General features: G+C 37.7%; 1 protein-coding gene across 6 annotated transcripts in view; it reads right to left on the bottom strand.

The window, feature by feature from the left end:
* Positions 1-241: 241 nt before the first annotated feature.
* Positions 242-13,762, bottom strand: part of LINS1 (lines homolog 1) — a 32,789-nt gene continuing 19,268 nt past the window's right edge. For 3 of the 6 annotated variants that reach the window (XM_027521646.1, XM_027521647.1, XM_027521648.1), the window contains exons 2-7: positions 6,601-7,100; positions 6,402-6,491; positions 5,424-5,565; positions 4,164-4,754; positions 3,014-3,185; positions 242-1,235 (exon numbers count right to left, since the gene is read on the bottom strand). In XM_027521646.1, coding sequence (XP_027377447.1) covers positions 353-1,235; positions 3,014-3,185; positions 4,164-4,754; positions 5,424-5,565; positions 6,402-6,491; positions 6,601-6,999 — 2,277 coding nt within the window. In that variant the 5' untranslated portion in view covers positions 7,000-7,100 and the 3' untranslated portion in view covers positions 242-352. Of the gene's footprint in view, positions 2,307-3,013; positions 3,186-4,163; positions 4,755-5,423; positions 5,566-6,401; positions 6,492-6,600; positions 7,101-13,762 lie in introns of all 6 variants that reach the window. The other 3 variants (XM_027521651.1, XM_027521649.1, XM_027521650.1) reach the window with 3 other exon arrangements.

Here is a 13,762-nt window from a genome sequence, read left to right as displayed (position 1 = left end):
GACACCTTGATTTTGAACTTCTAGCCTCCAAAACTGAGAAAGAATAAATCTCTGTTCTTTTAAGCCACCAAGTTTGTCAGAATTTGTTACAGTATCAGTAAGAAATTAATACAGTAACTATCCCAAATTTGAGCAAGTTTGAACCACCATAGATTTCAAATGTTGTACAACTGTATCAAGTGACTTGTTATCTGATATATCTTTTTCAGTCACTAGGCTGCTCCCAAAAGGCAAAAAAGCATGGTTTAGAAAACTCTTTTGAGGTTTATTTATTATTTTTAATACTGTTATCTCATTAAGGCACAACTATATTAAGGGGAAAAACAGTTCCTGGAAATAAAATGTCACTGTTTTACGAAGGGGTCATACTTTTATTATATATTGTCTCAATATGTTTTAATAACTTTAAAAGTGCTGTTGGATTATACGGGAACAGATTTTTCTTCTGCAAACGGTAAATGGCACCTTGTAGCTCTTCAAAGCACTTTACTGTTCTGTAAGATATTCCCACTTCAGAAGCAGTGTTATTTGGGGCTATATCACAATAAACAGAGAACAGGGTATTAGATTCTTCAGTAACCAGAGGCCTTGACTGAGACTCTGGGCTAAGTTCTTTTTTATCCCCACTTGCTCCAAATGTGTCCTGAGTTTTCTTCATTGCTTCTTGGTGTGAAGACGTTAGTCTGCTGTTTACTAAACACAGGCTTGTGGATCCTTCTTCAGAATCATCAGAGCTGTCATAATCTACCAGACTTTGAGAAGCTCCTGGGGTAGAAAGACAATTAGCCTGGAGCTTGGTGTGGGCCTTCTCCAACGTTACACCATGGTTCAGTGGTTCAGAAGAAGCAGCAGAAGCCCAGGAGACCCAAGAATGAGCATCTGTGTGACTACCAACAACAGCCAAAGGACTAGCTTCTGCTGAGTTGCTGTTTCTACCTTGGACAAGTGAGGAGATACAACAAATATGTATGTTATCTTTAGATTCAGTTACATCAAAATAGTTGCAAATGGTTAAAAAATTATCCCAGTCTTTTTGCAATAATTTTAAGTATCTAACAAAGTATTCAAGAAAACAAGTTTCTGATGAAATCAAAAAATCAAGAAGAACGGTAGGATCAAATCCTATATTTTTTAATAAAAATAAAAAAATACAGTGTGGATTATAGCCATTTTCATGTGTGTGATGGTTCCACATTTCTTTTTCTTGGGTCAAGCTTTCAGTAGCTTCACATTCTCTGAAAATAACAGACACTCCAGATTAATGACTCTTTATAAATATAAGTTTTGACAGATATGATTCACATACCATAAATTCTGCCACATTATTTTTTAATCTATGCATTATTTTAAAAAGAAAAAAATTCAAAACAATCTCTACAAACTCTATACAAACCTGATCCAATAAAATAAATGATATCCTTTGACTTTGGTAGTTCTAGTTTTTATCTGTCCAACAAATGCCCTCCATCTTCCTGTCTATTGACATCAGAGTCTCTTATTCCTACAGGTAACTAATTCCACATGGTAAGGTGGGAATTAACCTCCTTCCTTTCCTTCCACACTTGTCTCAGCACGGGTGGGCAGGCGACCCAGGCTAACTAATCAGAGTACCCATGGTCCTAGCCACCATGATTCCAACATGAATCTGTGACCCATGCAGGTTAATCAGACCTCCTCTGGGATTTCTGCTGGCCTATTAAAGATCTTAACTGTAAGGTTGCTGTAAGTCTGGCACTGCTGGTGGCCCTGCCTGAAAATGAATTCAAAGCTATGAGACAGAAACAAAGAGAAATAATCAGTGACATGATTTAAGTCATGCACAGTTGCACCTGATGCCAACTTGATTCCTTGGAATTCCCAGGAAGTAAATTCCTTTTTTGGCTTAGACTAGTTTATATTGATTTCTATCATTTACAACTAATCTTAACCAATTCAGTTACATTAAAAAATATATATATGACATGAGCACAGGCCTCTGTGATCACACAAAATTCAAGAAAATTAGAAATTCACATGCAAAATGAATTTACTTCAGAAGCTTCCTCTTTCCTGAGGCATAAGAAGTCAGCTTTGAATATGACTATATATTCTTCAAGGCATGTGTATTCAGACTGAATTTGTATTTGACCGTTTCTGAGCCTAATTCAAATCACATGCATGCATTCTGTGTTCTTGATTAGAACCTTTTGAAAATTGGCCCCAAACACTTACAGTCTGAAAGCAGTCATTGCCAGAAGTGTCATAACACAAGTAAGAACTGGCAGCACAACACCACACCGACAACCATTAGTAAGAAATCCCTTTCTCTGAAGCCAGGAAAGAAATGGAAATAAAGCAAATACTTTACGGTTTTAATAAAGCAGAAGCAGAAATACTGTAAAAGGTCATCAGTTATTAACTTCATAACCAATTACAGACATTTGCCATAAGAATGACCCAAGTACAGATCTTTTAATAAACAGAAATAGGATCAGTATAAAATGTCATCAGTAACATAACTTCATAATCAATTTCAGATATCTGCCTCAAGATGATATCAGTACCAATTCAACTGTATATTAAAAGTTCCTTTGATTACTTACAAGTTTGAATTCAGCTTTACAAAGGCAAAAATCACCTTACAGAAGTTCAATACAGACAAGTTAGTCTTAAGGGTGAAAAGAGTTTCAAATGTCAGTTAAAATATGACTTAGACAATGGTATTAACTTATTCTTGATCACACAGGTAAAGCAAAGATGGAGACTCAGCCAGAATCCATATTGTCTAATCTCAGTTTAGTTCTAATTCCTAGATCTGTTTAGCCATTCAAGTTTTCATAATGAGAACTCAATTGTAATCTATTTTCATGTAGGGCAGTGTTAAAGAAATTGGAACTTATAAGGAAACCACAAGATTGTTAGGGATTTTTTCCCCTAATGATGGAAAGTAAATTGTATGTCCAATACATTATTAAAAATGTTTTCTGCTTTCCTGGCCATGTTAGTTAGTATAATTACTTTAAAATATACAAACCTGGTCAACTTCAGGTAGATGCCCAGCAATGCTTTGGCAGCCTCCAGCATGTCATCGTCTTGTTCTATGAAGACCCTAGACAACCACTCACAGAGATTGTGTGATTGCAGAGAGGGCTGAAGGTGAGGCTTTAAGAAGGTCAGTAACTCAGACATGAACCTCTGGTAATCAACTTCAAAAAATGAAAAATTTAAAGAGAAAACAACAGTTTATGAATGCATTTATAATAACTTACCTATTCACATATATTTATAACATCTAGAGCACTTTAAAATGCATTATCATAATTCACACATTCAAAAGTTTGAGTTAGGGATTATCTCTACTCTGTAATATTAGGAAATTGAGCTTCAGAGAAAAAAACAAAAAAGACCCACTTGGTAGGATATAGTTAAAATATATAGCCAGATCATCTATTTGCCACAGTGTCAAATAGGTAGTATCTCTGAGAAATAAAAGTTACATGAGTTCTTGCTAAAAACATAAATGAAGAAACAGTAGAACAGAAATTGCTTCACTGGATGCCACAGTGTTTGTACTAGAGGCAACAATACAACCAAACAAAAATAATTTGCCTTCAAAATACCAGCAGAAAAAGTTCTTGTTTGTTTCAAGTTTTTTTAAGCATTAAAAGAAAGTACTACTATTAAGCACAAAAGTCAAAAAGGTTTTGAGGCATTTTAACTGCAATTTAAAACTCTTGATTTATGTAACCAACGCCATCTAGTGTTGTAAATGACAACTGCACAGGATTACACCCTACATTAGTTTAATTCAACTCCTAATTATCAAAACTCTGTATTAGTAGATACACCAATTTTGTGAAGGAAAATATGAATAATATACCACAAATATCTGAACATGAATTGACTAACATTGCTTACTTTGACGAGACTCAACAATATTTTTCTTTTAACTACAGTTATTAACTATGCTATGCAAATTCAGTTTAGCACACAAAACTGAAACTTTTAAAAAGACAATTCTAGCTTTTTATCTTTATTGGAAGAAAATTTAATAAATTATAACTAGAATAAGATACAACTTAAGTTAGTGAAATTACAATCCTGAGCTTTGATAATTATGAATAATTTTACTTCAGTAAATAATTATCCATTACTTTACATACAAAAGGCATTCAGAAAGTTACCTTTCATTTCATTTGCTGAAGAACAATTTTGAAACTTGATTTCTAAGGATCTTATGATAAGTAAACTCAATGCTCTAAGAATCACATGATCTGGACCAGGGTCATGCTCATATCCAGCTAGGACTTCACCACCTCCAAAGCAGGAACATTTTCCACGGACAGACAATGTCCTCAACAAGCCCAAATCCACAGCTTGCAGAACAGCACTGGCCAAAGCTAACAGGTCCACATCCAAAGGGTTATCTGGTGGCATGAAGGTAGGGACAGATCCCCGACAAAGGTCTTCACCCACTTTGCAGAGAAGGCACTTTTTGATGAAGATGATCAACTTCCTTTTGACAAAAGCCTGAATAGGCCAGGTAATAACATCAAACACACAAGAAGGTTTCAAAAATAAAATCCTCTGGCAAGTGTAATGTAACTTCAGGTAGATTCTGGAGGCTATAAGAAGTTCAAGCAATTCCAGGAAACATATCAAACTGTTTATTAGTTTAGAAGCATCTTGGTGGTTTTCAAAATGCTGAGAAAGTAAGGACTTGTAAAAGGCTTCAAAAAGAGTGTCAAAAGGAGTCAGGAACTGTTTTAGAATTTCTGCAATTATAAAAATAGTAATTATAAGCAACAGGAAAAACAAAGTTTTCTTAAAACACAATTTTACAATTCAATTTTTAAAATCATCATCACTTCGTAAGGCGAAAAAATGGATTGGATTATTTACCTCTAACACAAACAAATGAAGATAAACATGCCAACAGCTAATAATCACGGCTAATATCCATTTTACAAACATCAGCAACATCAGACTATGCAAAGGACATACAAAAATGAAAAGCTTTAATTTGAATTTTTAATAATAGTGAAAAGAAAGTGAAGTCGCGCAGTCTTGTCCGACTCTTTGCGACCCCATGGACTATAGCTTTCCAGGTTCCTCCCCGTCCATGGGATTTTCCAGGTGAGAATACTGGAGTGGGTTGCCATTTCTTTCTCCAGAAGATATTCCTGACCCAGGGATTGAACCCAGGTCTCCCACATTGTAGGCAGATGCTTTATCGTCTAAGCTACCAGGGAAATCCAGTAATAGTGAAGTTTTACATTTTTCCTTTTAAAAAGGTATCCTCAATCAAACACTATGGGGCATGGTTTTTAGTTTTTCATACTTCAAAACAATTAGAGGTTGTAAAATAAGTTTTACTCATAAAAATATAATGCTCCCTGGGAATAAGACAATGACAATTGTTTATTGGGGAACATAGTTCATACCTGTTTTTTGTGAAGATGTATCTTTAAAGATTTCTTTAATTACAAAGGTAAGTATCCAGAGGCAGTACACTACTTTATTACTTTCAGAATATTCAGAAATATTTTTTTGGCAAAAAGAAATCCAGGAATTACTCAATGTTATCTATAAGTGAGAAAAAAATTTTTAAGTAGTAAGTTGTAATACAACATTTTCTTTGCCATTACAAACTATCTATTAAATACACAATTCTACACAACATTGTTTACTTTGTTCCAAAAAAAGAAGTATAATATTTGCTAAAACAAGGACATAAATATCCCAGTATTCCTTAAGTCAAGAAATTTAATACGCCATAGAAATAGAAAACCAAGAAGGAACATGAAATATTAGCGGTGGTTATTATCTCTGGTGGCTGGAATGATATGAAATTTTAATTTTGGTCTTTATACATTTTCTCTTTTTCCAAATTTTCTATTGTACATACCACCTTTTTGTATTCAGGAAAGAATGTTGTTTTAAGAAAGGAACAAGCAATTATAGCTAAAATAAGTCAGGAAATGTTTAGATATATTTATTAACTAATTCAGAGATAAGAGAAAAATGATTAATTTGTTCATATTTTTTCACTATGCTGAGGACCACTCTTAGAATTTATATTAAACCTATGAAAATGGTCTTAGTCTCAAGCAGGGGCTCCTAAGCCTTGTTTTTGGAAGGGAGGAAGGAGGCCCACCTACTCCTTTGAGAATCTGAACAGTTATGGACTCTCTGACTTGCAGTCTATCTTTTGAGTTAAGAATCTTATCTGTAATGATTTATAATGTATTTAAGACTCTAATCCTTGAAATAAGTCACCAACATATTATTTTATTCTTACATTTTTGTGGATTTACACATTATGTGAGCAAATATTTTATTGATAAAAAAACTGAATGCCAGAGATCAATTTTAAAGAAAATATAAAAGTAATAGTAACATAATTTGACTACTTATCTTACCTTTTCCTTCAGTTGGAAATACAGAATTAGTGCAAGACACTTTGCAGCCATGTGAGATAACAATTTTTCCGAGTTTTGGAACATACAGGTCTATAGGAAAACAAATACATTTACCTACTGTTGCTGACTGTTTTAAAACTTTCATTTAAAAAAAATCTAGATCTTAAAAAACACACACACACAAAGTAAATGGGCTTACCAATTGAGATTCGATGTCAGATGATTTTAAAAGAATTTTAATTATATCTCTGTATTTCTCCTTTGCATGGAATTCAGTTTCCACAGACAATATTCTGGTTATCATCACTTTGATCACTGTTAACTGAAGGAGCATTATTTCTCGGGTACTGCTCATCTGAGAATGTCTCTGCAAACACATAGGTGCTACAGAAAAGGTAGGTAAACTGACAGAGGATGGCTCCTGCTTGTCCTGAACATCAGGGGCGTTTGAGCAGTCTGAGGAGGTGGTTGTAGAACAATCTTGATCTGAAAATGCTGGGTAGAGATAAAAGATGTAATCATGGCTGTCATTTTCAAGTGTGGCTCCAAGAAGTACCTTCTTGTATAATTGTTCTAAAGCTTCAAAGAAAGTTTCCATTTTGATGGCCAAAATCTTTCTTAGAAGAAGGTCAACAACTCCAATTGTAAATGTTAACCTTGGAAATGCGATCAATCTCTAAGACGTTTCTTCAGTAAAACCTAAAATAGGAAAAGTAATTTTAAAAGTGCAAGTGTTATACACATTACAAAGGAAGGGCACCTGTTTTAATTGGAGGATAATTACTTTACAAGGTTGTGTTGGGTTCTGCTGTACAACAATGTGAATCAGCCATAAGTATACAAATATCCCCTCCCTCTTGAACCTCCTAACCCAGCCACCCTTCTAGGCCATGTTACCTAGCAACTTCCTGCTAGCTGGCTATTTTACATTTGGTAATGTAGGTGTTCCAATGCCACTTTCTCAATTCCTCTCACCCTCTCCTTCTAATGGAAAAGCACCTCTTTCTATTTATTTAGTCTCTCAAGTTAAAGGTAATACTGACTGCATAATTTTTAAATATGGAAAATTGGTAATAACATTATTTTAATGTATAAAAACAAAATGTATGTTTTTCATGTAGATTTAAGACCATAAAATTATTTTTAGTTTTATCATAGCAAAAACTTCAGCTTTCCTCTAACCTTCTTCAATGGGCTATTAGGGTTTCCCAACATTGGCGTGATTAACAGTAAGAACTGGGTAATTTTGCTTTGGTGGGCTGTCTTATGCATTGTAGGAAGTTTAGCAGCATTTCTGGCCTCTACTGATTAGATGTCAGTAGCAGGCCCTGGGGGTTGGGGGGAGGGCAAAATTGTCTAGGTTGAGAACCACTTGGCCCATAACACAAATTCATTAACTTTCACCTTCAACTTACAGATGAAAATCTAACGTCAGAATGCTATGCTAAGTCACTTCAGTCGTGTCTGACTCTGTGCAACCCCACAGACAGCAGCCCACCAGGCTTCCCCGTCCCTGGGATTCTCCAGGCAAGAACACTGGAGTGGGTTGCCATTTCCTTCTCCAATGCACAAAAGTGAAAAGTGAAAGGAAGTCGCTCAGTCGTGTCCGACTCTTAGCGACCTCATGGATTGCAGCCTAACAGGCTCCTCCATCCATGGGATTTTCCAAGCAAGAGTACTGGAGTGGGGTGCCATTGCCTTCTCTGTAGAATGCTATGTGGCCAAATTATTATGGCTATGTGGCCAAATTATTATGGTTATGCTGATTAACTCCCAACTTAAAATTAATAACATTGTTGTTCAATCTCTAAGTCATGTCTGACTCTTTGGGACCCCAGGATTGCAGTATGCCAGCTTCCCTGTCCTTCACCATCTCTCAGAATTTGCTTAAACTCATATTCATTGAATCAATGATGCCATCCAACCATCTCATCCTCAGTCACCCACTTTTCCTCCTGCCTTCAATCTTTCCCAGCATCAGGGTCTTTTCCAATGAGTTGGCTCTTCTCATCAGGTGGCCAAAATACTGGAACTTCAGCATCAGTCCTTCCTATGAATATTCAGGGTTGATTTCCTTTAGGATTAACTGGTCTGATCGCCTTGCTGTCCAAGGCACTCTCAATATTAATTTTCATAACATTAAGTTAAAATATTTTAATGCCATCCCAAGAAAAAGACAGGATATTAAGCAAAAGCAATCCAAACATGAGGAAACTAATTTGTATTTGTAGTTGGTTATAAATTTATATATCCTGGATGTCTCAGGCTCCTCTGACCTGATGGAGACCAGAAAGAAAGGAAAAAATGAGACATGGCTTTTAAGGAGAAAAATGGGTAAACTACTGACAGATGACTATTAGAGAAAGCATGCAGTTACTACAGAGCAGGCACGGCTAGGAAAAACTAAAGACCGTGGTGTGACCAAGAGAGATTACTGAATAGCCTTTCAATGGAATAATGGGGCCGCTGGGAATTACCTGATCCGATGGGGCTTGGTCTTTTCACTGCCTTTGAGCTGTTTTGTTGTTGTTGCTTAGTCGCTAAGTCATGTCAGACTCTTCTGTGACCCCATGGACTGCAGCCCACCAGGCTCCTCTGTCCATGGGATCTCCAGAGCAAGAATGTTGGAGTGGGTTGCCATTTCCTTTTCCAGGGTCTCTTGCCAGCTCTGGGATCTAATCTGTGTCTCCTGCATTGGCAGGCATATTCTTTACACTATTTTACACCTTGGTAAATTATAGGTAACTAATAGCAATGCAAATAATTCTTGTTTATGGACATGCCCATAATCGTCTGGTGAAAGGGTAACCCTCCCTGTAGTGGGAAAACCCAGTTTTGCTTTCATCTGTAAACTCATTTTAATATTCCTTCTCTATATAAATTCACAGTTCATCAACTTTTAAAATGGTTGTGACATTTGGCTAGTTCTTTAATTAGTTAAAAAAATTCGTTCCACCTTCATTTTATATGGGTCATGATCTTGTCCTTTTAAAATGCATCCTTTAACAAAACCCATGGAATTCTCTCCTTTAGCCTGGCCCACTGACAAACACCCATCTTTCACCCCTTCCCTCCTCACCAGAAGCAGTCTCGGAGGGAGCGCGGTCTCCTTCACTGGGTCCCACTTTGACCACGGGCCGCTGGCCTGCCCCTGGTCTTCCGCCCTCCCTCTGCAGTGGGTTCTTCCCCTTGCTTTATTTCAAAGGACTTCCAACCCCTGGTCACCCTTATAAGGCAAAGCTGCCCTGTTCTAGTCCTTTAGTGCAGAAATATTAAGAATCCTATAGATTTTAATAAAACAAACTTCTATGGTGCATATATCACACAGTTTATAAACATAAGTATGGTAATAGCAGTAACCTTGTTCCATCCGGCAATGTTAAAATTGACCTGAGCCTTGTGCTTCCAGAAAGCAGTCATGGTTAAGAAGCGCTACACCTTCTGTGTTCCAAGGAAGGGCTGACCACTGGTGATAGGACCCACCTCCACCTTTCCTTACTGACCTCCTACTTTTATAAACTCTGTATTTTCTCCTTCTTCGAGAGGTTCCCATTAATAAACATTCTCCCTGTTGCATCCCATGGACAGAGAAGCCTGGTAGGCTGCAGTCCATGGGGTCACACAGAGTCGGACACGACTGAAGCGACTTGGCGGCGGCAGCTGTTGCATCAGCTTGAACAAAATCATCTCATTAATTGTCTGGTATATTTTGTCTGTCACAAAGCAGAAATTAGTTTTCACATTCTCCTTCAAAGATGAATTCCATTGTGCTTATTTTACTTTTTAGTTTAATTACAACATTTCTTCCCAACAAAACTATTAAGGTTTTTATATATATTCTGTGATAATATTTCTATACATCTTAAGTTCTTAAATTTTACAAGTGAGAATAAAACTGCTATTTCAACTATTTTCAACCTATAAAAAGGGCCATTGCGAAAGGTTCATTTCAACACACAAAACTAAAATGTGAATGCCAATAAATTTAGGTAAACAAACACACACTTCCAGGGGTTAGGGGTGAGAGAACTGGCTGTTTTCTATCACAGTGGGACCTAGGACCTTGATAGGAGTGGTTATAAGAAATCAGATTGAAAAATTATAAACTTGAAGATACACAGAGTCAAAATATGCTTTACAGGCAGAAGAAATCACAAAAGCATAAACTAGGGGTCACAAATGGCAGGCAGATAACAAATGAGTGAAGAGAGTAGGTGCTAGGCGGCTTCTACTCTCTCATAAACCTTTCCTGATTTTAGTGTCTTTTAAGACATTAATACTGGCCAAACAAAATTGCATTGAAACAAATGTCTATGGTAGCCCATTGAGAATTGAGAATTGTAGCTGTTTACAAGCAATTATATCACTAACAGCAAGGAAGGACAAATCCTGAAAAAACAAGCTAGGGGATTAAGCAACCACACTTTTTTTTCTGGAATGGCTGTTACAAGATGGGGACATCTCAAGCTGCATTACCATACTGGTCTGGAGAAAGGCATACCCCTCAAACACCAGGCTCTTCAGAGATTCCAATAAAGCAGGTGTCTGATAAAAGACGCTTAGAATGCTGACAGGCTGTGAATCCAGTTATCCTGGATAAATGACAAGAGATCTGCCTAGTCTTGAAAGGACACAAATGTTAGGAGGGACCTAATTAGGACAAGTGAATGAGTAGTGCTTTTTGGAGTTTTCTCCAGAAAACACCTCGTGGCAGAGGAGCGTGAACTCCCATATTAGGGGGCTAAGGGCATGCCCATTACAAGCACAAAATTTGCTTAAAGTCTCTCTTGTACTGTTTAAATACTATAAACTACTTGAATTTTATACTCAAATCTAAATAGTATTATGCTGGTCTTAATATAAAAAAGACAGTCCCCACAATTTTCAAATAAAAAAGATGGTCCCCACCCATCCTCACACAAAATCAATGATTTAGGGATCAGATCAGACCAGATCAGTCACTCAGTTGTGTCCAACTCTTTGCAACCCCATGAATCACAGCACGCCAGCCAGGCCTCCAGTCCATCACCAACTCCCGGAGTTCACTCAGACTCACGTCCATCGAGTCAGTGATGCCATCCAGCCATCTCATCCTCTGTCGTTCCCTTCTCCTTCTGCCCCCAATCCCTCCCAGCATCAGAGTCTTTTCCAATGAGTCAACTCTTTGCATGAGGTGGCCAAAGTACTGGAGCTTCAGCTTCAGCATCATTCCCTCCAAAGAAATCCCAGGGCTGATCTCCTTCAGAATGGACTGGTTGGATCTCCTTGCAGTCCAAGGGACTCTCAAGAGTCTTCTCCAACACCACAGCTCAAAAGCATCAATTCTTCAGTGCTCAGCTTTCTTCACAGTCCAACTCTCACATCCATACATGACCACAGGAAAAACCATAGCCTTGACTAGACAAACTTTTGTTGGCAAAGTAATGTCTCTGCTTTTCAATATGCTATCTAGGTTGGTCATAACTTTCCTTCCAAGGAGTAAGCGTCTTTTAATTTCATGGCTGCAGTCACCATCTGCAGTGATTTTAGAGCCCCCCAAAATAAAGTCTGACACTGTTTCCACTGTTTCCCCATCTATTTCCCATGAAGTGATGGGACCAGATGCCATGATCTTCGTTTTCTGAATGTTGAGCTTTAAGCCAACTTTTTCACTCTCCACTTTCACCTTCATCAAGAGGCTTTTGAGTTCCTCTTCACTTTCTGCCATAAGGGTGGTGTCATCTGCATATCTGAGGTGATTGATATGTCTCCCAGCAATCTTGATTCCAGCTTGTGTTTCTTCCAGTCCAGCGTTTCTCATGATGTACTCTGCATAGAAGTTAAATAAACAGGGTGACAGTATACAGCCTTGACGTACTCCTTTCTCTATTTGGAACCAGTCTGTTGTTCCATGTCCAGTTCTAACTGTTGCTTCCTGACCTGCATACAAATTTCTCAAGAGGCAGATCAGGTGGTCTGGTATTCCCATCTCTTTCAGAATTTCCCACAGTTTATTGTGATCCACACAGTCAAAGGCTTTGGCATAGTCAATAAAGCAGAAATAGATGTTCTTCTGGAACTCTCTTGCTTTTTCCATGATCCAGCAGATGTTGGAAATTTGATCTCTGGTTCCTCTGCCTTTTCTAAAACCAGCTTGAACATCAGGAAGTTCACGGTTCACATACTGCTGAAGCCTGGCTTGGAGAATTTTGAGCATTACTTTGCTAGCGTGTGAGATGAGTGCAATTGTGCAGTAGTTTGAGCATTCTTTGGCATTGCCTCTCTTTGGGATTGGAATGAAAACTGACCTTTTCCAGTCCTGTGGCCACTGCTGTTTTATCCAAATTTGCTGGCATATTGAGTGCAGCACTTTCACAGCATCATCTTTCAGGATTTGGAATAGCTCAACTGGAATTCTATCACCTCCGCTAGCTTTGTTCATAGTGATGCTTTCTAAGGCCCCCTTGACTTCACATCCCAGGATGTCTGGCTCTAGGTGAGTGATCACACCATCGCGATTATCTGGGTCATGAAGATCTTTTTTGTACATTTCTTCTGTGTATTCTTGCCATCTCTTCTTAATATCTTCTGCTTTTGTTAGGTCCATACCATTTCTGTCCTTTATCGAGCCCATCTTTGCATGAAATGTTCCTTTGGTATCTCTGATTTTCTTGAAGAGATCTCTAGTCTTTCCCATTCTGTTGTTTTCCTCTATTTCTTTGCATTGATTGCTGAAGAAGGCTTTCTTATCTCTTCTTACTATTCTTTGGAACTCTGCATTCAGATGTTTATATCTTTCCTTTTCTCCTTTGCTTTTCGCTTCTCTTCTTTTCACAGCTGTTTGTAAGGCCTCCCCAGTCATTTTGCTTTTTTGCATTTCTTTTCCATGGGGATGGTCTTGATCCCTGTCTCCTGTACAATGTCACAAAACTCAATGCATAGTTCATCAAGCACTCTATCTATCAGATCTAGGCCCTTAAATCTATTTCTCACTTCCACTGTATAAGCATAAGGGATTTGATTTAGGTCATACCTGAATGGTCTACTGGTTTTCCCTACTTTCTTCAATTTAAGTCTGAATTTGGCAATAAGGAGTTCATGATCTGAGCCACAGTCAGCTCCTGGTCTTGTTTTTGCTGACTGTATAGAGCTTCTCCATCTTTGGCTGCAAAGAATATAATCAATCTGATTTCGGGGTTGACCATCTGGTGATGTCCATGTATAGAGTCTTCTCTTGTGTTGTTGGAAGAGGGTGTTTGTTATGACCAGTGCATTTTCTTGGCAAAACTCTATTAGTCTTTGCCCTGCTTCATTCTGTATTCCAAGGCCAAATTTTCCTGTTACTCCAGGTGTTTCTTGACTTCCTACTTTTGCATTCCAGT

This window comes from Bos indicus x Bos taurus, chromosome 21, assembly GCF_003369695.1.
Source record: "Bos indicus x Bos taurus breed Angus x Brahman F1 hybrid chromosome 21, Bos_hybrid_MaternalHap_v2.0, whole genome shotgun sequence".
NCBI lineage: Eukaryota > Metazoa > Chordata > Mammalia > Artiodactyla > Bovidae > Bos > Bos indicus x Bos taurus.
This window is presented reverse-complemented; position numbering and strand designations above follow the sequence as displayed.